This window comes from Nyctereutes procyonoides, unplaced genomic scaffold (assembly GCF_905146905.1).
Source record: "Nyctereutes procyonoides isolate TBG_1078 unplaced genomic scaffold, NYPRO_anot_genome, whole genome shotgun sequence".
Taxonomy (NCBI): domain Eukaryota; kingdom Metazoa; phylum Chordata; class Mammalia; order Carnivora; family Canidae; genus Nyctereutes; species Nyctereutes procyonoides.
The window spans coordinates 1,395,663-1,421,417 of NW_026575133.1; the positions used below are offsets into that span (position 1 = coordinate 1,395,663).

General features: G+C 45.4%; 1 protein-coding gene across 37 annotated transcripts in view; it reads right to left on the reverse strand.

Moving 5' to 3' along the window:
• SORBS1 (sorbin and SH3 domain containing 1) overlaps nt 1-25,755 on the reverse strand; it is a 228,200-nt gene that overhangs the window by 103,923 nt on the left and 98,522 nt on the right. For 21 of the 37 annotated variants that reach the window (XM_055346041.1, XM_055346040.1, XM_055346036.1 and 18 more), the window contains exons 3-6: nt 14,921-14,975; nt 9,870-9,938; nt 6,980-7,075; nt 4,779-4,907 (exon numbers count right to left, since the gene is read on the reverse strand). In XM_055346041.1, coding sequence (XP_055202016.1) covers nt 4,779-4,907; nt 6,980-7,075; nt 9,870-9,938; nt 14,921-14,930 — 304 coding nt within the window. In that variant the 5' untranslated portion in view covers nt 14,931-14,975. The remainder of the gene's footprint in view (nt 1-4,778; nt 4,908-6,979; nt 7,076-9,869; nt 9,939-14,920; nt 14,976-25,755) is intronic. The other 16 variants (XM_055346044.1, XM_055346043.1, XM_055346055.1 and 13 more) reach the window with 1 other exon arrangement.

Consider the following 25,755-nt stretch of genomic DNA (forward strand, 5'->3'; position numbering starts at 1 on the left):
TCCTTCCCTCATAAATACATAAATCTTAAAAAAAAAAAAAAAAAGAAGAAGAAGAAGAAGTAAAGATGTTCTCTTGTGTAGACTTTTCCTTCCAACTTCTTAGTTCAGCCCAAATTCTTGTACAGGCACATTCATAAAGAGGACTCGGAGTTATTAGGGGGCAGAGAGTATCTTTAACTGCTTCCATGTCAATTTTCTCATAGTATCTTTTTGCTACTACCATTTCTAGAGCACAAACCTGTAAGTCAAACCAGAGGAAATGGGTTGATTTAGTTCCAAAGCTAATATGGTAATCAAGAACCAAGAAGGACTGGAGCAAACTGGCACATGATTAACCAAATGTAAGGGATGAACTTGGCTTGTGGGTCAGAACACAGGGACTGATAACCTTCAGGCTAAACCAGAAAGGAAGCTTAGTATCACACCAACCAGTTCATTAGGCTCCCTGTCTCTTCTACCTAGACCTGGTAGGCAAATGATATCAGGAAGCAGGGATAAGGTAACACCTCTCCCAGAGGAAGGGAGTCAGCACTAAGATTACTCAAGCTCTTTCTAGATGCTTCTGATCCAACAATCAAGGTCCACATTGATAGATTAGAAGGCTGGCCAGGAAGCCATGGTTGGGGATCCAGAGTCAAGGTACCACTTGTAGGCAGGAGTCTGGAGGGTAGGTTTAAACTGGGCAACTCCAAGGGCTCCATCTCGCTCTACCTCAGAGAGCACCTCCATCCTCCCAGTGTTCGTCTGGATGCATATGATTCTTAAATCCACATTCTGAACTCCAAATTTCCAAATGCCTATTAGAAACTTCCTCCTAGGGGCACCTGGGTGGCTCAGTGGTTGATCAGGTCATGATCCCGGGATCCTGGGATCCAGTTCCACATCAGGCTCCCCACAGGGGAGCCTGTTTCTCCCTTTCCCTCTGTCTCTACCTTTTTCTGCATCTCATGAATAAATAAATAAAATCTTTAAAACAACAAATAACTTCCTCCTAGAAGTCCTGCCCTTGCCTCAAAACTCAATTATCCAACAATGGAATTCAAGATTCCTTTCTCTCCCTCCAGAAAGCCATAGTCTCCAGGAACACTATACCATTCTCCTGGTCAACCAGGGGAAACAACGCCTACTCAGCAGGGAGTCCTGCCCTTCAGTGCTCCTCAAACACACTGCACGGAGCACTGCCACTTCACTCGTCCAAATATACTTTCACCCTGGCCCCAGTTTCTCATTTCCACTGCCCTTGTGGCCTCTAACTGAAATTACTGGAAGGCTTTCAGGGACTCTGGCTGTGCATAACTAGAAAGGTTGCCATCAAAGAACACCTGCTATGTGCCCGGGCTCAGTGCTAAATCTTGGTATGAAAGAGCTCACTGAATCCCAAGATCATTCCCATTTTATAGATGAGGAAACTGAAGCTTGCCAAGGCTGAATGAGTTGCCCACATCACAAAGACAGAAGAGGCAGAGCTGAGCCATGACAGGGGGGCTGTGTCACTGTAGAACTAGACCATGTCTCATAGGATGAGGAAGTTGGAGCAAGGAGTGGGAATAGGAGACACTTCTGAAATGTGGGTGTCAAGGGATCATGTAAGGGAAGAAACCAGGACACAGGTGCTGGGCAGTAGTACAAGACTGGAACTTCCAGTCTGGGCAACTGATCAGCCACTTGTGGACCTGCAGAGAAAGAAGAAGGTGGTGAAGCCAGGGAGCAAGGCAGAGAAGAGGCAGACAGAGCAGCTAGGGGACAGAGGTTGGCCCTGGGGATAAGGAAGGCAGCTGGACACTCTGTGACATTAGCTATTTGGGAAGGCACTGGGAGTAGGAAGCATTCCCAATCGTTCATTGGCAAGAGACACCTGCTGCCTTATATTTGGGCTCCTGGTTCAGGCTGGACATGGCTGCCTACAAATACTGTAGGAACCTGTTTTCATGAGGCCTATCAAGGTCTATGGACTCCCAGGCTCTATGACAGTACTGGAGACTGGCGGGGGAAATCAAGTTGTCATCCAGAGGCCCAGGTGCAAGGAGCAGAGAGGGATGAGAGGGGAACTGGGGAGCCACACAGACACAGCCAGTCAAGTGCCAGCAGATTGCTGGTCAATGAGCAGTATGGTAGGAAGACAAGATCTCCAGCTGGAAGGTCCCATGTCTAGAGTGACATCCCTTTTCAACCTCACTCCAGTGTTGACTCATTCCAGCCTCTTTGGAACTCCTCTCTGCTCAAATCCAGCTTGATCCTTCCACCCAAAATGCCCTGGTATGTAATCTCGAATTTGTCCTCAGTGAATGGGATTCTGTTTGTGTGAGGTTAATTCACACACTTCCAAGGTCACAGAGCATTTTGGAACTAGAAAGGCTTGGAAACCATCTTTCCTAGACCCGTCATGCTTTACATGGGCTTCAAAGGTGTGGCTTCCCCACAGTCAGAAAGCTCAGTAGTAGGCTAGTAGCCCACACCTGACTCTTCCATTGCAAGCAAACGGACTTCTGTCCTCATCTAATGCACCCGGAATTACTCTCCTTTTCCCTCCCTTCTCTCTCTTTCTCACAATTCCCAGTGACTACTTAGTGCCTGGCACAGAGATGAATGTCTGTTGACTTGGAATCAATGATCTTCACTTACCAGGAAGAAAATAATCTATGAAAATTGATTCACTGTAGAGGTGTGCATGACTGACAGCTATCCCCTAATTCTTCAGTGTATTCATTTTAAAACAAGATTTTTTTTCCACCCAAATTAGCTGTCAGAATTTGTAAGATAAACAATTACTCAGAGACTAGGGAGCTTCCCAAAGTGCTCAAATCATTGCATGGCACTGTAAGCCCAAGCCCACAGACTGCTGGGGGTGAAGGCTACTCTCCAGTGTTCTATGTTAGTGCTACCCTACAACCAGGAGGGGGAGCTCAAGGACTCTCTCCTCCCACTGGTGCTACCTTTCACCACCAGAGGAAGGGACCTGCACTTGATAAGGTCATTTTATTGAGCCACGGGCTGTAGCCATGGTCTTTTCCTTCAAATTATCCCTTAGGATTCTCTCTTCCCCAAACATCGTTGGGAGAGCTGGATCTTCCTAGTTAGGCCAGGAGACGCTGGAATAAGCTAGCCTTAGGAAGAAATTTTGCCTTCACTCCTTGGCCTACTTTCTAGGAGGCTAGAGTGGCCAACTGGAGTGGGGCAAAAGTCAGGCATGGGTTGCGGGATATAGGGCCAAGAAGCTACTTTCAACCTGTAGTGCTAGAGGCCACTTATGCCTTCCCTGAGACCAGGAAAAAAGAAGCCCTCCACAGGGCACAACATTATCAGAATGGGGCTGATGTGCAAACCCTAGCCTGACTTCGTCCTTAGGCATCTGCTTTGGTGCTACTTATAGGTGGCTGGGACAGGAAGTCAGTTTCTAGGATGCTGGGCGCTGGCTATCCCCCTCCCCAGAATTCCATCTCATCGCAACACACTGCTCCCCACTGTACCAGAGTTTGTGTGCCCCACTGCCTTTTGTCTCCAGTCCCAAGGAGTAGTCTTCACCCCTCATTCCTTTCTCCCTTCATTTCCTTCAAGAAAGATAAGAAAATCCCCCTCCCCTATAGCAGGAGCTCTCAGATGTGATCCTTGGGCCATCAGCATGACTGGGAACTTGTCAGAAATGCAAACCCTTAGACCCTATACCTCAGACCTGTAAATGGGAATAACTGCTAATCCTAAAGCCCTGGCCTGGGGTCCAGCACCCTGGCCTTTTACTCCAGGTGATTCTGATGCGGCTCAGGTGTGAGAACTAGTGGGTAGCGGGGCGGGACTGCCCCGCCCTAAGCTAGCTGCCCCTGTCACACCTTAGTGTTTCTCAAGCCCCAGAACACGTGGGGGAGCTCTGGAACACTTTGTAGAGAGGTCAAAATAACCACAATCATAACCTAAAAGTAGCTCAAATCTAATGCTCATTCCGTGCCACTAGCAGGTGCAAAATCTGTACACACTCCATGCTCAAATAATGCTATGAGGCAGGTACAATTATCAAGCCTGTTCTATAGAGGAGACCACTAGGGCTGAGTCAGGGAATGTCCTGTCCACAACAGCATGGCCACAGGTGGTAGAGGCAGGATGTGATCATAGATCTATTGGGTTCCAAAGTCCCAGGTCTCAACACCACTCTCTAGACACCCTGAACAATGGATCACAATGGGAGGTGGGCTACAGATGGGCTTCTTTGGTCTCCCGTAGATCCTGGTGTGCAGTGGCCTTGGAATTGCTCTTCTGATCCTGCTGTTTCAGCTGCCAGGTCTCCTCCCCAGGCCTGAGCCCTGCCCCACCCCTGCCTACCCCTTCCTCCGGAGCTAGGTCAGTCAGGCACCTGCACTTCTTAACCTCCCTTGGCTTCTCTCCCTCTACCGCCCCAGCCCTGTTCCCAAAAGCAGGGATGGCCTTGGACAAACCTAATCTCTAGCCCATCTCACCACTCCCCTCCCATGTCCTTAAGACACCTCTGGTCCCTGGGAATGCAGTCTGCAGAGCTACCAGTTCTGTAACGAGGTTTCTCCCCCTCTCTCTGCTCAAAAGCTGACAAAAATGGTGGCTACTGCCATTCCTCTGTCTGAAGCAAGTGAGTACCTGTTAATTCAGGGCACCGATCACCACCCATCATAGATGGAACAAGGCGCTGGTGTTCTAGAGACCTCTGGGATAATGGGAGGCAGCTGGTGAATTCACACCCTTCCGAGCAAAAGCATGAGAGCCTCGCTCCCTCCCAGTGGGACTGTGAACACCTCTCCCAGGGAGAGGTCACACACCTGGTTTGCTTTCATGCTGTGGGGTCTCCTGAGGGCTCGTGGGGCTGCTGCTCGGAATTTCCCTGTAGGAAGATGAGGCCCGAAGAGTCACTGCTCCCTTCCCAGTGCAGATTTTTGTAGGATCCATGTCTGAAAAGGAAAGATGCAAAAGAGAAGCCTGAATCCAAGGCTCTTGAAAGATTAAAGCAATAGTCAGCTAGCAACTCATTATAGCCGGGGAATGAGATGAACCTGCTGACAGCCACGCAAAGTCTTATGGTCAATGTGGTGGTCAATGAGAATTAATTTGTGGGTGGAAGAGAGATAAATCCCGGTTTCAGAGGTTTTACCACATATCATGAGGTTCAGGGAAAATGGAGGCAACAATGAGTTCTGTATGAGTTATAATTATCAGCTGAAAACATTTCAAAATGAAAGCAGGTTAATTCCTTTTATTAGATGAGACTTAGGTTGGTGAGCAGACTTCTGACCAATTAGTAAGGCACAATTCAAGGAAGAGTTTATGAGAGATTTCTCAAGCTTCCATTCCATCCTTCTTATGAAAGAGCAAGTTGGCAACATTGGGAATCAAGTTGTTCTATGGAAAAGAAAAAAAAAAAAATCACTGCTCCCTGCAGTTCTCCAGTGGAAAAAGGAAAAGAAGAGCTTCTACCAGTAAGTCAAGACCCTTAAAATGATGACAGGATATGCTGCCTGTGGAGAAAGATCATGGGTGAGAGCCTCACATTCCAAACTTAATGAAGAAAATTCACACCAAAGAAAATGATAAGAAATACCAAACCCTTCAGTGAACAGCGTTCCTTAGGCTCTCAGCTGAGCCTTCCCTGGGCCGACCTCTCCCACACTTCACAATGGCTTATAGCAAACTCAGGTCATCTTTCAGATTTCCACTGAGAAGGATTTCAAAATAGGCTTCAGAAGATCTGGATGCTCCTCCTCTAGGAAAACCAGTGATGAGGAGTCAAGAAACTAATGTAGAACCACACAGTTCTAAAAGGCCTGTGTTTCCTTCTATACAGCTCAGTTGAACTGAATCTCACAGCTCATTTTTTTTTCAAATTGCTCACAGCACAGCCTGGATCTCTGACCTAAAGTTGTCAAGGCTGGGATTATGGGGTAAGGCTTAAGGCGGGCAACGGGCAGGATGCAGGCTCAGACGTCAACTCCTCCCCATCCCTGTGCCAGGGCAGAGAGAAACACAGCCTCCTCTCCTCCTTTTCCAGGCCAGCAGCCTCTCCAATTCAGACGGAATGACCACTGGTGTTACAGAAGAGAACAGATCTGCCCCATCAGCACCTCTTCCCACTGAAAGCGAAGCACAAAAACACAACGTATGGCAGGGCAGGCAGTGCCCTTGGTGACCATGTGACTTGTCCAAACCTATCAAGAGGATAAGTGACTGAGGTCCAAAAGTACTGGGCAAACTGATACATGGTCTTTTCAAAAAGGACGAGCAGCCAAATGACAAATCTAGCCCATCCTAGATTCCTGGATGCTTGGCCAGAGTTACCCAACTCACGAAAGCACCACTGGGATAAAGCGCTACCTGGGCCTCACTTAGGCTGTTTCACACTGAAGGAAGCTGTACACCAGAGCTGACAATGGAACGGAACCCCCTCCTTGGAGAGGAGGGCCAGGAAGTGACCGCAGGTGAAGTCAGGGGTTGGGGAGGGAATTGGCCCAGTGAGCCACCGGCATCTGAGGCAGCTGCCTCAAGTTCAGCCCAACTCAGAGGTTCACAGTGTAGACACATTTATTCTCAGGGAAGTCTGAAGTTTGTTTGTTTTTAACTCTGAAGTTTTAAATAAAGTATTGGGAGCTGGAAGCTGCCAGGGAGAGCCATGTACCTCACGCACCTCTGTGTATCACATACCCGACATACCAGGGACCCACAGCAGCATCAGTGTTTAGCCTCTGGACTGACCCTTCTCCTAAAGACAGGAGGGGCAAGGCATCTGTCAGTTCTTCCCCAGACTTGCTGGCTCACAGAACACACACACACACACACGCACACACGCACGCACGCACACATGCACAGGAAGAAAGGAAACCAGCTAAGGATGTGAGAGGGAATAGCTCCTAAACATGCAAGGATTAAGCCTCCACGTCTTTGTTAGAAGAAAGGAAAACCATGCATGATCTGCTAATAATTAAAAAAAAAAAAAAAAAGGAAAAAGAGAAACCAACCCAAGGAGAGATACCTGGAGGGAGTACCAGGCCTGAAGAGCTTTTCACTGTCTTCACGGGAATTATTTTAACAGCAGAAATAGAGCGTGCACGTAAAGGGTCGGCAGTTGCTGAAAACACAAAAGGATAAATGGTGCATCCAGACAGAACATTTGGGAAACACTCGAGCAGTTGAGGAACTGGACAGGGACAATAGGAGGAAGTCGCCCACACGAAAAGAACAATACGAAGAGCAGTAGATGTGGTCATTTAAAATAGCCTGTTTTCTCTCTGCTGAGTTCTATGCCAAGATGGCAAAACCCCCAGCCCCGACACCATACGCAGGGTCAGCGTTTATCTGTGTCTCCTGTCACACACACCAGGAATGTGCCAAAGCTCTGGACAAGGAGATTTCCAGACACACAGATGGCCTGGCACATAGAGGAAGGGGAGAGCACCCAGGGTCCAAGGGGCTCCTGGGAGGATGCTGGGGTGTCTGTGCCGGGTGGGGAGGACCGCGAGGAATGGGGGACAGAAGGGAACAAGCTGGTGCACTGCCCGGTTCTCTCAGACATCACAGCTGCCTCCCCACCATCACAGAGGGTCCTTCCTGTGTCTGTTCTGACAACGATGGTCCTCTGTCCCCGAGCAAATCAGAACCTCCATCTGTTGGGCAGCAGATGGTCTTGCCTAAACCCAGCCTTTCCAGGACGAGAGGTTGCCAGGTATCCAGTGCATACTCAAGACTCAGGGCTGCACCCAAATACACAGCCCAGGATTCCTGACGCCCGGCTGTCAGAGAACTAGCATAACTTCCTGGGACGTGGTCAAGGCTGCTCTCCTCGTAGGGTGCCCCTACTTCTCCATCTGCAGGCCTCCCTGGGCCCCCCACCTTCCCAGACCCTGGAGCCTCCATGGTGGGCACATCCCAAACTCTCCTTCTCATAGCCTGTGGGGAAGCCTCCCCTCACTCTTTCTTTCTCTCTAATGGCAGCAAATAGAGATGGGAGGTCATGTGCCATGGCACCAGGGTCACCCCAACGGCAAAACTCAGAGGTCTCATGGCCCCACATCTATGCAATAACTGGGGCGTAAGGGCTGTTTGGGAAGCAAGACTGTCACTAGTACATCAGAATCATGCCAGTGAGCTGTCAAGGGGACAGGTGGGAGGCAGGCCCGTCAGCCATGGAGAGTTCACTTTCCAGTCCATCATGCTGCCGCTTCAAAAGGCAGTCACATAGCATAAAGCCACTGACGACTAAGTAGACAATGACAAGGCTGCATGTATCGAGATACAAACATGCTTGCACAATTCCATTGCCTGCTCCTTATGACCACCTGGGAGACTGGCTGGTGGGAGATTCATGTCACCATTTTCAGAGGAAGAAGCAAGAGGCTCAGAGCTACTCAGAGTCATCCAGCTCCTAGGTGAAGAGGCTGGAGCTCAGCTGTCTGGGCACCTGGCTCAGTGACATCCCTAGGCCACCATGATGACCTTCAGGGTTACATCTGCTGCCTCCTTTCCAAAGGAGGGTTGAGTCTTCCCAAGTTGAGAGTGGAATCCACCCCCACTTGCCACCTTCTCCAACAGCCCTGAAGTGTCCTCTATGGATGAATTCACAGGGATGGGGTTAATGGCCTCACAGGTTTTAAAAGCATCAGAGCCCTAAGCCCTCCCCATGCTCCCTAGATACTTAAACATGCCCCTGGGGCCTCTCAATAGACATGGCCCTTCAAAACTCCCAAGAGTAAAATTGTCCCAGGCCCTGAGAACATGGTCCCAAACCATGAGTGGAGAAGGGTAGCTGGGGAGGGAGCAAGGTGGCAAGAAGCACAGAGCAGCAGCAGAAGATACCTCCTGCCACAGAGGAACCGACCCCCAAACTCACTGGGTCCCCCATTCCCCAGCTCCTCATGTGTTCTATGCCTTCCCTTCCTGGCTGCTCTTCCCGACTTTATGCTTTACCTCGTCTCAAGAGGAATACCTGGCTGAACCAGATGGAAATTACAAAGGCCACACATGTCACTTTCTAAAATTATTCTTTGAGAGATGGTGCATTTTGACTTGCGTGCCCAATGACAGGACTTTTACTCCCTCTCTTTGATACCATAAAATTTAGTGAGATGAGCATGGATGGAATCACTAAAACCCAGAATTTTTTTTTTTTAAACCCAGAATTTGAAGCAGGAATAAGCACTGCAGAACATCTAATTCCTTGATTTTCTAGATAAGGGAACTCATGCCCGTAAAGACAATGGACCTCCCCAGATGTCTGTCTGTGAGAGCAGAACCAGGACTCATCATTCCACCCATGGCACACTGCCGAAGTGACATAGGGGCCCTGAAGCCTGGCTATTTGGGCAGCCATGCTGAGACGCTGAGGATGAGAAACCACAGGGCAAACAGGACCTCAAAGGTCATCTGACCCACCATTCACTTCCCAGTGAAATCTTTTTTGTGTCCTAAAACTTTTAAAAACTAAACACTGAGGATGCACATGAAACAAATGCCATGGAAATAAGTTATTTCAGCAATCAGAGGTTCTTGCCTCTGGGTCAGGACTGTGAACGTGTCACTATTTACTGCCAGTGAAGGTAAAATGCTGGGAAAGGAGACTCCAGGTTGATAAATACCACTCGCACCTGGCAAAGGCCTCATCTGTGTACTTGACCTGTTGTTATTCATATCCTGTGAGCGAGGGACAGTTTTTAACATGTGACCCCAAGGCGGGAAAGAGTGGCCTTGGACCTGTGAGACGCAAGAACATGTGCCCAGTCTCAAAGTCGGCATCGGAAACAGGTCTCCAGTTCACAGACCGATGCGACCAGTGACTGCTCGTCCCAGGTCAGCGGCCAGGCCCCACATACTCTGTCCCACCTAGAACTGCTTTTGAATACCAGCCAGGCTTCCCTTCAAGAACTTACCTTTGTCCTGCCCATTGCTGCCTGGTGCCAACCCGTTGACCACGGCTTTAGAAGCACCAACATCACATTCTGAAAGACACACAAGGAGAATAAGGCTTATAATTATGACTCCCCGACATTTATTGAGTCCTGCTGGGAGGACATGTTGGGGACATGCTGGCTTTCTCATGCCTGGGGAGGGCCCCCTTAGGTGCCACAGGAAAATTCTGAGAATGTTCTGTGGCTTGAACCAGGAGAGAATGCAAAAGCTGTCTGGCGATGGAAGGTATGCAATAGGTGACCTAAGTTCTCCTGCCTCCTCGCTATGGCTTCATTTCTGACATTTTTTAAAAATCTGTTTAATTCCCCCAAAATGGTACTTCCTGACTGACAAAGGCTTATCTACTCATTCAGAGGCCAACTCAACTGCATCCCAGGGCATCCAGAGTGAGAGCCCCGTTAGATGACAGAGACCTCGGGATCTTTGACACCTCCCTTCATCCCACCCACATACCCCTTTCCCCCGTCTCACCCCCTGTCCCACATCAGAGGCATACTTTCTGCCCCCTGAAACATCTCTGGACATGGCTTCTCTTCCCCCGCCCACTGTCCATTGTCCCCCATTGAGGCTCTTATGTCACTGTCCGAGAGATGACATAGCTTCCTGACCACTCCCCCCACTCCGTTCTGTCCCTTCGTTTCTCCTACACTGTCAGTCTGCATCCAAATGGCAGTTTCTAGATCCTGATCTAACCATGGCCCTCCCTGGGTTAAAAAGCCACAGGGTTCAGGACAGATGAAAGTGAAACAAGACACTGCAATAGGATCTTCTAAAAACAACTCTACTTTAAGTAGATGGTATTTTACTTCTGTTTTGAAAATAAAAATATTGGTCTTTTGTTGGGAATTCAGTCACGTATATTATTTCTATGAAGAAAAAAATGTATTCTGAGTTCCCCAAAATGGTCAGATGATTGTTTGGAATACAAATTTTTTATTAAGTGGAAGGACTTTTATCTTGGCTTACCTGGTTATATTTAACTTAACTGATCTTCTTGATAATTTTTTTTAAGATTTTATTTATTTTTTCATGAGACACACAGAGAGGCAGAGACATAGGCAGAGGGAGAAGCAGCCTCCCTATGGGGAACCCAATGTGGGACTTGATCCCAGGACCCCAGGATCACAACCTGAGCCAAAGGCAGATGCTCAACCACTGAGCCACCCAGGCGTCCCGGATCTTCTTGATAATTAAGAGCAAGCAAACAAACAAGACCCAGTGGCCAGCTGCTCACCAGGGGACAAAGCCTGGTGATTCATGCTGGATCCTAGGCTCTTCTACCCATTGGTCCTAGCATTTTCCTGCCATGTTTCCCTCCTCCCCTGCCTGTCATGCCCATCTTCTCCCAAGCCCTGAGCTTGTCAGGTACTTCCAGACCTTTAGGTTTGGTTCCCTGCAAGGCCCATGCCAGGAACACCTCCCTCTCCTTTCTTTACCTTGGGGAGATTCTCCTCGTGGCTTGCTTACCTTGAATGTCACCTCCTCTAGGTCAGTTGAGACGTTTCTGAGTTCTGCTCAGCTAAAGGCTCAGAGAGCATCTAAGTCCCACCTCATTCCACATCCCAGAACCCATGCAGGCAGGCACAGGAAGACAAGTGGGTAGGCAGGCAGGACCTGCTGCCCTGAGCCATGTGACCCGTGTGCTTGGAGTAACCGCCCCCACCGACAACCAAGAGCCAACCAAACCAAAAATATAATCATAACAGCTATGGTTTCTTAAACATCTATTTGCCTGGATCTGAGGATCCATGCTAACATTCCATAATTAGCATCTTATTTTTATCCTTTAGACCCGGTCTCCTGGAGCTGGGAGTTAGGAACTCCTCTCTCACAGATAAGAAATTTGAAGTTCAGAGAGGATGCCAGGCTTGTCCAAGACCCCTAAGTTATGGTCTGAATTCCGGTCTGCTCCATCCCACAGGGCATCTTGCCCCCAGTAGGAAGAAACATTTTTAAAATTTTTAAAATAAAAAAACGCCTCCTATATATTCTATAAACACAAACTAAATATATTCTATATGAAATAGCTTATATACTATTTCCTCAAATCCCAGGCGCTCCTCTTGGCTGAGACTAGGTCACCCTCCCTGACACAGCTCATACTGATGGGCCAGCCCGGATGCTCCTGGATCGACACAAACAGGGCCACTGACCCTCCCCACCAGCAGCCTGGACCTCCGAACACTGGCCCCACAGGTTCTGTGTTACTCGCTGCCCCTTTCCACCTCCAGATGAAGGTTAATTCTCCCAGATGCCAAAATCTCCCTTGCACCTACATTTTAGGGGTGGATGGAAGGAGAGTGTTGGCAAGAAGGCCAGAAATCCAAGTGAAAGAAATATCACAGGTTCCATCACCCCATCTGTTCTTTCTGTAACTCTCTCTTCTCCATGCACCTGCCCTAGTTCCTCTTCACTATCTCCTCTCTGGGGCTCTAAGCCTCGCTTCAGGGTCCCTCATGCTAGCACTGGGGCTGGCTCTAAGCTGCTACACAACCTGGCCCCAAGCATTTCCTTTCCTTTCTTCTTTCTCATGAAACACAGAGAAACTTGAAGAAAATCTGCCAAATAATTCCAGCACCTCCAATTCAAACCTCTGTGGCACAGGGTGTTGATGTCCACAGCCTGGCTTTGCCTCAGCGCCACCACACACTGGCTAGTTAGCCCAGACAAATCCTCAACCTCTCAGGCCTCAGATTCCCCATCTACAGAGTGGGAGGGGCACACACCATGCTGGCCTTTGCGGGTTTGCTAGAATGAATGAGAGAACACAAGCAAAGCACTTCCCTTGCTGACTGGCAGCCCAGTCCAAACTTGAAATAAAAAGAATGCATCATTTTCATGCTTCTCTTTGCACCAAAGTTTAAAACACAAATGTTTTCTATATAGCTGCTTTCTTTCTAATGATCACTTTTAATAGTGGCATAACATTCCATCAAGTAAATACACATAACGAACTGACTCATTCCCCACCTTCATGTGGGTGATGTTTGTTTACTCCAAATTAAGACAGAAATTCCCAAGAATAGGATTATCAGGTCAAAGGGTCTTGATTTTTTGGACTCTTTCTATGAAATGCCTCCTAGCACCACGCCTGAGAGTGAACCTGGGAGAAGTCCCACAGGCCTGTCCACACCCTCACCCTCCTGCCGGGCCTTTCCCTTCTTCTTCCTTCTGCCCTTAAGCATGCCAGGATTGGCAATGCCAGCTTAGGCAAATTCTGACAAAAGACCCAGAAATTTTAAGTTGCGAAGCAGAAGCTTTAAAAAAAAAAAAGTCCTGGGTGGCTCAGTGGTTGAGCATCTGCCTTTGTCTCGGGGCATGATCCTGGGGTCCTGGGATTGAATCCCACACCGGGGTCCCCACAGGGAGCCTGCTTCTTCCTCTGCCTATGTCTCTGCTTCTGTGTATCTCTCATGAATAAATAAATAAAATCTTTAAAAAAACAAAAACAAAAGAAAAGCATCCTGGATTGTTTTAAATGACCACAAAACCAAAAAAAAAAAAACAAAACAAAAAAACAAGCAAATAAAAAGAAACAATGAGTTACAAAGCAGGAGCTCCTGGCAGTACCCAAGTTGACTTGAAGGGAAAAAGAAGGTATGTAGCCTCTTCATCTGCTACATGAGCATGAGCAAAAGTGCTCAAGGAATCAGAACAAGCCAAGTCCCCCTCCTTGCAAGGAGGAAATCTGAGCTAATAGCCTAGGATGGAACACTGGCCATGCTGTGGGCTTAGTACTTCAGAAGGACTGTGTCACTTAATCCTTACAAAGTCCTAACAAGCCAGGGCTTTCATGATGTCTGTTTCACAGAGGAGAATGCAGAGAAGTGTTCCCCACTGCCCAGAGGCCACACAGTTGGTCTGAAAGGAAGCCCAGTTGAACCAAGCTCTGCACTGTTCCACCTGGAGTCCTCCTTGGTCCTAAGCATACAGTGTCTGGCACAATTTAGGATTCAGCTAAAAGGGCACTATGTCAATAAACGGAAAGGCTGGGCAGCCTGGGTGGCTCAGCGGTTTAGTGCTGCCTTCAGCCCAGGGCCTGATCTTGGAGACCCGGGATCAAGTCCCACATCGGGATCCTTGCACGGAGCCTGCTTCTCCCTCTGCCTGTGTCTCTGTGCCTTTCTCTATGTGTGTGTCTCTCTCATTAATAAATAAGTAAAAATCTTTAAAAAAAAAAATGGAAAGGCTTGTTTTTAATCTGCAGAGATCTCTGATCACACTCCAGAGATAATGCAGAATTAGGAGATCCATTCTTGAATGAGCTGCCACTTGGTCATCTGCCCAACACCCCCAGCCTGCGGGCCTCAGGAGGCCCCTGGGCATACTCAGAGCCAAGGTGGGCCTTAATCTCCAGATGGAAACTTCTCTGTCTTGAATTCTGGGCTGGAAAGCTGACAGCTGCGCAATGAGCAGGGACCTGTTCCTTCTCTGACTTCCCCAGCCATGTGCTTTCTACCCCAGCTCTAGACTAAAAACACACAAAACCAGTCATTTCTTTAGGTCTTGATTTCCACTACCAAAGGCCTACACCAAAAATGTGAGCAAACTGCTCTTCTAGACTCAATGCAGGAAGTGTTCTATTAGCTGGGACCCCAGGGCAATTATCAATTTGTTTACTTTTGCTGCCATCACCCAGATTAAACAATGCCCCCCAGGTCAACATTTATCAAACTGTACACTGAAAATCTCTGTAGTTCACTGTAAGCCAAGTATATCTCAATAAAGTTGTCTAAAATGAGAGAAAGGGAGATATTAAAAACAATTAGGACATGATGGACGTGAAATGTAGAGCCTGGTGCTTAGCACATAGTAGGCACTCATTAAATCATTGAGGATGAAGGTGATGGTAGCAAAGATAACTTATGATGAAGCTCTGGCACTTGCCCAGGTTTCAAAAAATAAAAAATGAAATGCAGTTGGGGCCTTAAGAATAAGTGGGAAACCTGGATAAACTACTCAGTTGTGTAGATTTGTCCAGAAGCGAAAGACAGGGTTTAAAATGACTTACCAGAGCTCATGGTGGTGACAGGACAAGTCTTCTACAACTGGGGCTCCAGACTGCTCTGCAGGAAAACAAACAACAACACAAGAGAGCTGATGAATGCAGGGTCACAGTAAATTCCCATGGATATAACTCTTGATAAAAACAGAATAGAACCAGGAGTCACCTGGCCAGGCTTCTAGTCCTTGGTTGGCTACCTACAACATGACGTTGACCTTGGGTACAGCACTCGACCTCTGTGGCCTCGGTTTTGTCACCCGTACTTGGTTGAGTGAGATACTAAGCAAGGTCTCCTCCTTGGTTACTAAGATTCTACTAAAATCTACTAAAATCTATTTCTGAGATTCTACTAAAAACCTCAAGCTCCATGAACGCACATGGGTCAAGGAGAAGGTAAAGGAAAGAAAGAACCAAATTTTAGGAAAAAGTAAAATCACAACACAAAATGATTATCAAAAGATAGTAAGTTACACGCATACACATATTATTGTGCATATGGAAATGTTCTAAATGCTTTAAATATATTCATTTGATTCTCCCAGTGACCCTACGGAGTAAGCACGGACACTGTATTAGTTTACATGGATAAGGAGACTGAGGTACAGGGAGGGATACTGGAACCCAGACAGACTGCCTCCAAGGCCACACGGTTAGGTTCTATACTCTACTGGCCTGACGTAGGAATGTATTCTATCTATCCACAAAGATAATTACCCCCTCATTTAGTATGGTCGCATCCCAAGTCTGAAGTAACTACTGATCTACTTTCTATCACCTTAGTCTAATCCTTTTCCTAGAACGTTATACACATGGCAGCACAGTGTATGGAACCTCTTGCACCTGGCTTCTCTCACTTAGCGTATCACCATTCAGCAACTGGCCGTATGTGTGTGGGTCTATTTCTGGACTTTACTCTGTTCCACTGATCTGACTTGAGCCCAAAACTCATTGTCTTGACTACTTAAGCTTTAGCATTAAGCTTGAAATCCAGTAGTGTGACTCTTCCAACTTCAATCTTTTTCAAAATCATTTTTGGCTCTTCTAGATCCTTTGCATTCTCACAAAGTTTTTTTTTTAATTTTTTTTTAATTTATTTATTTATGATAGTCACACAGAGAGAGAGAGAGAGGCAGAGACACAGGCAGAGGTAGAAGCAGGCTCCATGCACCAGGAGACCGATATGGGATTCGATCCCGGGTCTCCAGGATCGCGCCCTGAGCCAAAGGCAGGCGCCAAACCACTGCGCCACCCAGGGATCCCCATTCTCACAAAGTTTAGAGTCTTACCAACTTCTACCAAAAACAAAACAAAAATCGTGCTGGACTTTGGATTGGGATCGTGTTGAATCTATGTGTCAATCTGGAGGGAAACTAACATTTACCAACATTGAATTTTCTAATTCATGAGAGTAGACCCTCTGTCCCTTTATGCAGGTCTTTCATTTCTCTCCACAAGATTCTGTAGTTTTCAAAGCATTGGTCTTACACATATTTTGGATAAAAAGGCCTAGGGGAACATACTGGAAGGACAATGTGAAAAGCAAGACTTTGGGATACGAAGAACCTTGCTATTTGAAGTGTGGTCCACAGAACGGCAGCACTGGGATCAGCTGGGTGCTTATTAAGAATGCAGAAACTCAAGACTCGACCCTGCACCAACTGAATCAGAATCTGCATTTTAACAAGATCTCCAGCTGGTCTCTCTGCACTTTAAAATGTGAGAATCAATGAGGGAGAGGAAATCAACTCTGTAGTTCATGAATTCTGCAATAAGGCAGCCAAGGTATGGTCTGAGAGTCTGTGTGAGGAGTTTCCTTTTTAACACACTGAAGCCAGGCACCGGCTTCCTTTCTGGATGGCTGCCTTGCTTACTGTCCTTGGAACAGAGTAGAATGCTAAGGGCAAAAAGGAAATCATCCAAGTCCTCTGCTGCCCAAATCAGCATTAGCTTGTCTCCGCCAAACACACCTGAGACTATCCATGACCTTCCGTAGCCTCCAACCTGTGCAAACATTTGTTCTTTTCGTTAAGGAACACAACTCGCTGTGTTCTGTATGCTCTAGTGGCTTCCAATCCTGGTTTCAGGGCACCCAGGTTTTGGCTTCCAGGAAAGGCCAAAGGGCTATCAAGATAGCATCCAAATGTTTTCATTTCTAAAATAATTTTAATAATTTCATTAAGGTTTTCTTCACCTTTTTTTTTCCATTTAAGATTTTATTTATTTATTCATGAGAGACACAAAGAGAGAGGCAGAGACACAGGCAGAGGGAGAAGCAGGCTCCATGCAGGGAGCCCAATGCGGGACTCGATCCTGAGACTCCAGGATCACACCCCGAGCCAAAGGCAGACGCTCAACCGCTGAGCCACCCAGGCATCCCAGGTTTTCTTTACCTTCTAAAGCGATTAAAGAAGTGACTTAAGCATGAAGCTATTTTAACAGAATGTGTATTTTCTTTCTTTACAGTCCTTTCTGACCTCTATCTGTGGAGTAGCATTTACACAGTCGTAAATGTAATGTCTAGACAGCTTTGTGTTTTAATTTTTAAATCAAAGATTTCAAGAACATTTTTCTGGATTTTTACTATCATATCCATTCTTCTAATGGCTATATATTTTATTGTATGAACCTTCCATAATTCATTTACCAATTCCCTCTGAACAGTTTAATTCATCTTAATTTTAAAAATAAGTATATAGCACAAACGCCTCTCAGGCTAGGAAAGAGATGAATGGAAATGTCCCATGAACCAGACGAAAAAGATGCCTCAACTCACACACAGTGTGTATCACTGTCATATGTGGGTAGCCCTTTGCACATGCAATATTTTTCAAATAAACACTAGTGATTTCTAAGTGTCAACCCCACTCTTGCTTACAAACTGATCTAATGTACATCCAGGTCAGGGAAAATAACCAAAGTACCATTACTTTGCCACAAGTACCCAGCAACTTGCCAGTTGTAGCATTCTCTGGGAGGCCCCCTCACCCCAATGCCAGGTGTTAACTAGTTAGTGGCTAGATCATAAGACGGAAGGAGAATGGACCCAGGGTGGTAGGATACCATTTTAATACTTTCAGAACTAGCATGACAGTGATAGGTGACAATGACCATGCATAGGGGAGCACGAGCTCTGGATACAGACTTTTTGGGTACTAGGTTCTGTTGCATGCTCTCATTTGGTGACTAAATCTGTAGCAGGTGACACAAAGAAGGAGGGGGAAGTTTAAAATAAAATCTGCAGCAAGGGTGGCAGTGGCAGCTGTGCCAAGGAGGGTGCTCAGTGTCCAGTCCTCACCAGTGGTGGTTATGGCCATGACCTCCTATCTAGATTATTGCAGGGCCTGATTTCAGCTCTCACTGCATCTAACTCAGCCTCCTGAATTCCTGCCTCTGTTCTGAGTGCAGTTCTCCAGCCTCCCACAAATTCTGAACTACCCAAGATCTTACCAATATATCCCTTTTTGGTTTGAGTTAACTAGAGGCAGTTTCTGGTCTGACCAGCAGGACGTAAGCCTTGAACATCCTAATCTAGTCTCCGCAGTTTATTCAGAGATAATGCAAGCTATTAAAATCATATGTAGAATGTGAGAGTTTATTTTACATAAAACCCCCTGACACTTTAATATTTACTTAAAAACTAAGCTGTAAAGGGTTTGATTTGGTTGTGAATATGATGGCATGTCTTTGGAATTTCTCCCACAAGTCGCCTCCAAAGGAGGCAGGCACTTTTGGGTAAAAGCCAAAGAGATGAGCAGTGCCATCTTGTGGCAAAACACACAGTTAAACATGGACAGCTATCCCCCAGGAAATGGCAGGAGCCTCCACAGTGTCATAGCTGGGGTGCGCCAGCGAGGATCAAGCTTGGGCAGTCAGGACCTACCGTACTTGGGTAAAGGGCCACAGCATCAACATAGACATTCCACCAGAAGAACAAAATGTGAAGTAGCCAGGCTTGTTAAGAATGCATCTGGATAATTAATGGTTCTGCATGGTCCCTCCCTAATTCCACGACCCTATAATTCTGAGATAAGTCTTGATGACACAAAGTGAATAATTACTAAAAAGCAAAAGTTATACTCATGCTTCCAGCTCAAATAGGATCCAATAACTAAATATGGGCTGTTTATTGGGGAAAGAAAGAAGATCCTTCCTTATATGGATGGTTCAAGGATATACGACCAAGGAAGAATTGAGTTTGTCTGTAAAAAGGAATTCAAGGTCCAGCAAATATTCTTGGAAAAGAAGGAATCTTGGACAGACCTCTCACAAAAGGTGCTCCAGCTTCTCCTGTGCCCTTTGTGTTTGGCTTCCACTGCTTCTCCCACATACATACTAAGGACATGTGTACATATACACATACACAACACACACACACTTTTAAGTTTCCATAGGAGAGAAACTGTGTCATCCTCAGGGCCAAGCATTCAGTGGGTGCTCAGTCATGAACTCTGTCCTGTCTCTATTTAGCCTTTAGAACAAATTTTGGAGTCTTCACTTCAAGATAACCAGGACCCTCCTTAAATCCAATGTAGCTGCCTAAAAACAAGCCAGCTCCCCATTCCAACCAAACTCTGGTTATACTCTGGCTTTGAAATCCAATCTGGGACTTGATTTGATATAGACCTGTAGCTACTTCCTTCCAATGGCTTGAAAAGAACAGTAATAGCTCACAAAGCCCCAGAATAAATGCTTGGCCTTATTGCTTTTTACACTTTGCTGACCCACACAGCAAAGTCAAAATTCTTCAACTTCTCAACATCTTCTCAACATCATCCTCTTCTCAATCTCTATTAATGGTCATTTCCCTCCCAATGCACTCTCTACATTGTTGAGGAGGGTGCAGAAGGTTCTTCAGAAAGCCAGAAAGGATAAACACCAAGTCGCTGACATTGCCTTTTTTCAAGGAGAGGAAGACAGAATACATACTCAGCCCTGACATTAACTTAGGTATGGAACCCCATGGCATAGCTGGGAGCTCAAAATGTTGTGGTTTTCACAAAAACCAGGTTTTTGTGAAGAGACCAATGCTTCTGGAGAGGGAGCCATAGAAAAACATATCAGAAAGGCCATCCCCCACATCCTCTCATTTCCTCCTGGAGTGTCTCCAACTGGTTTCCGCTCTAACCAATTATCTGAAATGGCCTTCAGAAAGATTTCCAGTGCACCCACGGCCAAGCCCAACACTGGCTTCTGCACTGGTCAGGGCCTTACTGACCTTTTCCAATGAATTTGAAATACTTAAACTCCTTCTTCCTCCCACAAATACTTTTTGGTCCTGTTTCTAAGTGTCACTGTGGACTGGTTTACATCAGGCCATGAGGATCTTCTTTCTGGATCAGGGCTTCCACAGTTCTTCTAGGAGTTTAAAGACCTAGAAGACTGCACACTGGGTCTTCATTCCTATCTTCCTGCTCACTTCCTTGGGGATTTTTTTCTGGAATACGAGAGCCAGAAGGACCCATGCAGTTCACCCAACCCATTTCTCTGGTTTTCTGCCTGTTTTGGAAGGAGGTTCCATGAGTCCCCTTGTGCCACACTGCTGGTAATCCACTCACCCATTCCCCACCTTTCACTTCAACCAGGGCAGCTGTGCTTTTGTTGATTTCATTCATCTATATTTCCTGAGTTTTCCTTGGATGATTAGGCCCTGTGGCTATAAAAAAAAGAAAAAGGCTCAAAAACCAGAAATCTAATCCACACCCTTACTGGGGTGCAAAAACCGAGATTCAGACAAAGTTTCTCTTTATCTTGCATTTTATTCCTTCTACTAAGCCCCCTATCTCTCTTCTTCCTCCTCAGGCCACCTACAGCCTTTGACCTCTTGGCAATGGATACAGAATTCCAGATGAGAATCAGTCCTCCACAGCTAATGCACACACTGGCCAGGGCCATTTCCCTTTTTAGATCCTTTCAACATCACCCCATTGTTCATTGAACACCAAGTCCTGATAATCAGCTACAAGAGATGGTTACCCAACTTGCCCCCATCTTGCCTTCCAATCTCTCTGTCCCTCCAATCAGGCCTCATGCACTGAGCCCCACAAACAGTGAGCACCTTCCAGCAAGGCAGGGTCTTGCTCATCACTGTGTCCCAACGTCTGCTACGGTGCCTGGCAAGCACCCAATTAACTGTGGAGTGAATCACTGCCCCCACACACGTCGGAATGCACTGCTTTCTCCTCTTTCCCTTGTCACTCCCCTCTCACCCCACACCTGACAAGCTGCCTGGTCTAGTCAATTCTTCCTTCTTCATGAGTCATGTGCCTCAGCCACCTCAGCCTTTCCAACCCCGCACACAATGTATTCTAGCACCTCATTCCTAGACCATTACAGTGGCCTGAGCAGCCTCAGAACCACCCTATACCACCCAGGAATGCCACATTGTGACTTTAGCCATGGAAGATTTCCTAGGGGTCAAATTTTCACAGGGAAAACAATCCAGAGAGCCCCTATGAGCTCAGAGGGGCTGGCTGGGCAGTACAGGGCAAAACGAAAAAAGGGCACAAAAACTCCTAGAAAAGAATAATGGTAGCTAAGGCATGGACAGGCCTGGTGATACGGTTCAAATGGTATTTCTCTCTCTCCTGCTATGTACCCAGGACGGTGCTTTGCCCAGAGGAGACCAGCATGAATCACACAGCTGCGGTCTCTGAGGTCACTGCAGAGCTAGAGGGTGACAGGCACGGCCCACTGAAATATATAACATGAGGGTAGCCCTTCTGCCAGCAATCTGAACTAAGAGGTTCAAGACCGCAGAGAGAAGAAATACGTTCTGCAAGGGGACAGAGAATCAAGGAATGAATGCTAACATTTTCAAATGTTCAGTGACATACTGCTCAGCTAACTTCAGGTATCGCACTTTGGGAAACACTGTCTGAAAACTTAGGTCCAGATTCCTGAGCACACCATAAGGCCGTGTAGGATAAGGTCCCTGTGAGTTGAGTCTTCCAGCTGGTCTCCCCCATGTATTCAGTGAGCCCTGAACTCCACAGTGCCAGATCTGCCATCCCTGCTGCACCTTGACCAAGGGTTCCCCTCTCCAATCTTTCATCTCGTGGTTTTGTCCCACTAATACCCAGTCCCTCACCTCCCCAACCTTTAATGCCAACCCTAGGTGGTCAATGCACTGGCCCAACAAAAAGGAAAGGGTTTTGGGGGGTTTAGTTTTGTTTTTAATCCCCACTAGAAGTCATGCTACTAAGGAACTCATTTCAGTAAGACTAATTTCCAATCTCAGAATTTAGAAATCTGATGCCCAAGTTCCCACTAAAATCATCACACTCATCCCAGACCCTTCCCAGAGACGGGTCAGATCTAGAGCTGGAAAGCTAGTTACCTAGCTGCATGTTCTATCTTTTACACTTAAATGGAGCCTTTAAATAAACATACAAAGTTGATTCTGCCAACAAAATTGCCTATAAGCAAAATATAGCCCTCAAATAGTTTCAAGGCTTATAAATGCAATATTATTTGAGCTTCAAACAACAGAATTTGGGTAACTTGTAATCATACGTTACATTATCTATGTATTAAAATACATGGTTTGCAGTATACATTATAGAGAGGATTCGTATCCTTATCTTACAGTATGCTCATATTTATTGCCAGGAAAAACATTTTTAAAGGCATGAAGAAATAATTCCCAGAAAAAAATTCAAACAAACCCACCAGAAAAATGTTCACTTAACCTGATTTGTTTTTTTTAATGCAAATAATAACTATTTTTTCCACTTCTTAAATTAGTCCACAAATTTAAAAATACTAACACTCACTGTGGACAAAAGCAAAGGCATTAGCATTTACCTGCATGGCCAGTAACACTGTAAATTGTCATCCCTGTTTTGAGAACAACACATTAAGAGCTATACACCTCAACCCTTTTGTGCTTTCAAGGGAATCTAGCCCAAAGAAAGGACCCCAAATAACAATGAAGCTACAGAGAGATGTTTCCCATGGCTTTACTAATAATAGTGAAAACCTGGACATTCTCTGGTGTTCAGTGACAGGGGATCAATTATATGGCCACACACACCCCTGGGTGGACTACTGAACAGTTATAAAAATAATGGTCATGTAGACCACACAATATGGGAAGAGACCTCTTGTAAGGGCAGGTGAGGAAAGTACGGTATAGGTCTGTGTGACATTTGTGATCATAGTTACATAAAAAATAAAACCTATCCAGGGGCACCCGGGTGGCATAGTCGGTTAAGCGTCTGACTCGGTTTCAGCTCAGGTTGTGATCTCAGGTTGTAAGATCAAGCCCCACATTGGGCTCCAAGCTCAGTGCAGAGTCTGCTTAGTTTCTCTCTCCCTTACCCTCTGCCCCTACCCCTAGGCTCATGCTCACTTTCTCTAAAATAAATAAATCTTCAAAACAAACAAAAAGACATAGACATGTATTTGAAAGAAAATATGACCAAATTCTAATAATGATTTGGTGGCGTGGAATTACAGGCAACTTTTAAATTTTATTTCTATTCCCCAGATTGTTTATAATACATTACTTTTTAAATGAAAAGTAATTTTATTAAGCTCATACTAGCATTTTAAATGCAATTATGTGATAGAACAATCAAGAGGAAATTTAGGTGACGAACTAAAAACTAAAAAAACACGCCACTAACAATCTTGTCCATTAGAATGCAGCCCCACATAATGCAATCTTCTACAGGACTAATAGCAAATGCCCCAAATGTGGGATTCCATCATTAATCGCCAGTGATAGCTTTTGTTTAATGAAGCCAAACTACTCCCATGTAGTTCCTTATGAGGACAAGGTGGGGCAATAAAATGATTAGAATGTTCAGCCAGATTTCCTAAGAAGCAATTGCACCAAAACGTTTCATCTTAAAATAGTCAGCAGGAGCTGCCAGGTGACAACACACACAGTACCCCATTGCTCCCTTGGCCTGCTTGCTGCCAATTCCCTGCCCCTAACCCAACTCCATGGCATTCCAGAGCCCTGAGCTCCTTCTCAAACTCTTTATATGTACAACTCTGGGCACACGAAGTTTCTTAAACATGCATTGTTAACCAAGACAAGTCTTAAATACAAAAACTGGCCCATTTGTGTTTCCCAAATATGGCTGTGTCTACAGAACCAAAACAAAGATGTCTAATTGCAGCATCCCGCACGTTTGGAACTCTCCACTGAGACAATCTAGATAATTCAAACAAGAGCAGATTTCCCAAATTCTCAAGATAAAAGGAAAACATCTTAGCTAGTTTTAATTGCAAACACATAACCTCAAAGTCCAGGATACAGACAATGCCTTTCTTCTGCAGATCACTAAGCGATGCCTACCTGTAGGGAAAGCACAGCCATGGGCATTCTAAATTTTCAGAAGAGTCAAGGATAGACCAGAGTTTGCAATACAGGAAAAGGAGACTAAGAAGTTAATGTGTGTGGCTGAAAAAAAAAAAATTCTAAAAGGCTGAAAAGAGGTCTGTTAGAAGCTGAGAGTAGAAAAGAAGGGTGGGTTTGATATTGCAGGAGAGGTGTCCACTCTTATAGACAGTCCATAGTTCCCACTCAACTTGGCTTTTGAACCACAAAACTCCTAAGACTATGTACCACATCATATATCACATGGACATCTGCGGTATAGGCCCATACCATGCTCAGGAATGAAGGAACAGAAGTTCTATTCAGTAAAAAGACTCTGGGTCTTTTGCAAATACATAACTTAAATACTTCAATTCATAATACTGGCTTATTCAGGAATTGCTTGTTTTCCTTAAGGAGTTTTGAAATTTTACTGAAAGTAACATTAATTTAGCAAAGAGCCAAGAAGAAACACAGAAAACAGTATCTTTTCTGAGAAAATCTCTTCTTAGTGGCATCTGTTTAATAACTGAGGTGGAACACATATAGACAGGCCCAGAATGAATGACGCTGTAACTCAGGTCTTGGAGGCTGAGGACTTCATCAGATCGTTGGTCCCAACTAGTAATGAATGGGAGGCTCTGACTTCCATTAATCATTGAAGAGTCAGTAATTATTTTTTAAACTACCTTTCTCTATTCTCACCATTTTATTTTGTACTAATTTTAGGCAAATTTTCAATATATCAGTATAAAAGCTCTCAAATGCATCTAAGCATTTGAGAATACAGTACAAATTTCCAAAATGGGTTTTCTTCAAACTAAGCTATAACCACTAAAATATAGTAGCATTTTAAGGAAATGCTTAAACATCGCCAACATTCAATAAAAGTATTTTTTTAAATATGACAACTCTCACACTAGACTACTTAGAAATAGGTTGGCATCTATTATGTATTTTCATTTAAATAGAAATTGTATATATATGCATATACACGTGCACATTTCTGACTTCAGTTGTTCTATGTATATCCAACTATACCAATCATCACTTTGAATATAAATGGTCTAAATGTACCAATTAAAAGACAGATTGTCAGAATGGAAAAAAAAAAAAAACAAGAGCCAACTGTATGTTGTCTCTAAGAAACCCGCTTTGACTACAAAGACACGTATGGATTAAAAATAAATGCACAGAGAAAATTTACCATGCTAACAATTGCTACATGTGTTTAGTGATTGCAAGAAAACAACAAAAATCAAGGATGAGAATGGGGTTTGAATCCAAACCTTGCCAGGGCTGTGCAAACTGGGAAATCCCTTAGTGTCTCAGTCTCAGTTTACTCACCTATAAAAGGAAATTGATAATGCCTAATTTCATAAGGGGTTTCTACGATTATATTTAAAAATATATATGAAACATTATAAGTTGTGTTATAAAAGACAAACTGTTCTAGCAAAGAAGGTGCTGGTCTAATCCTGCTACCCTTTGTCTACTGCTTTGACAATGCTTA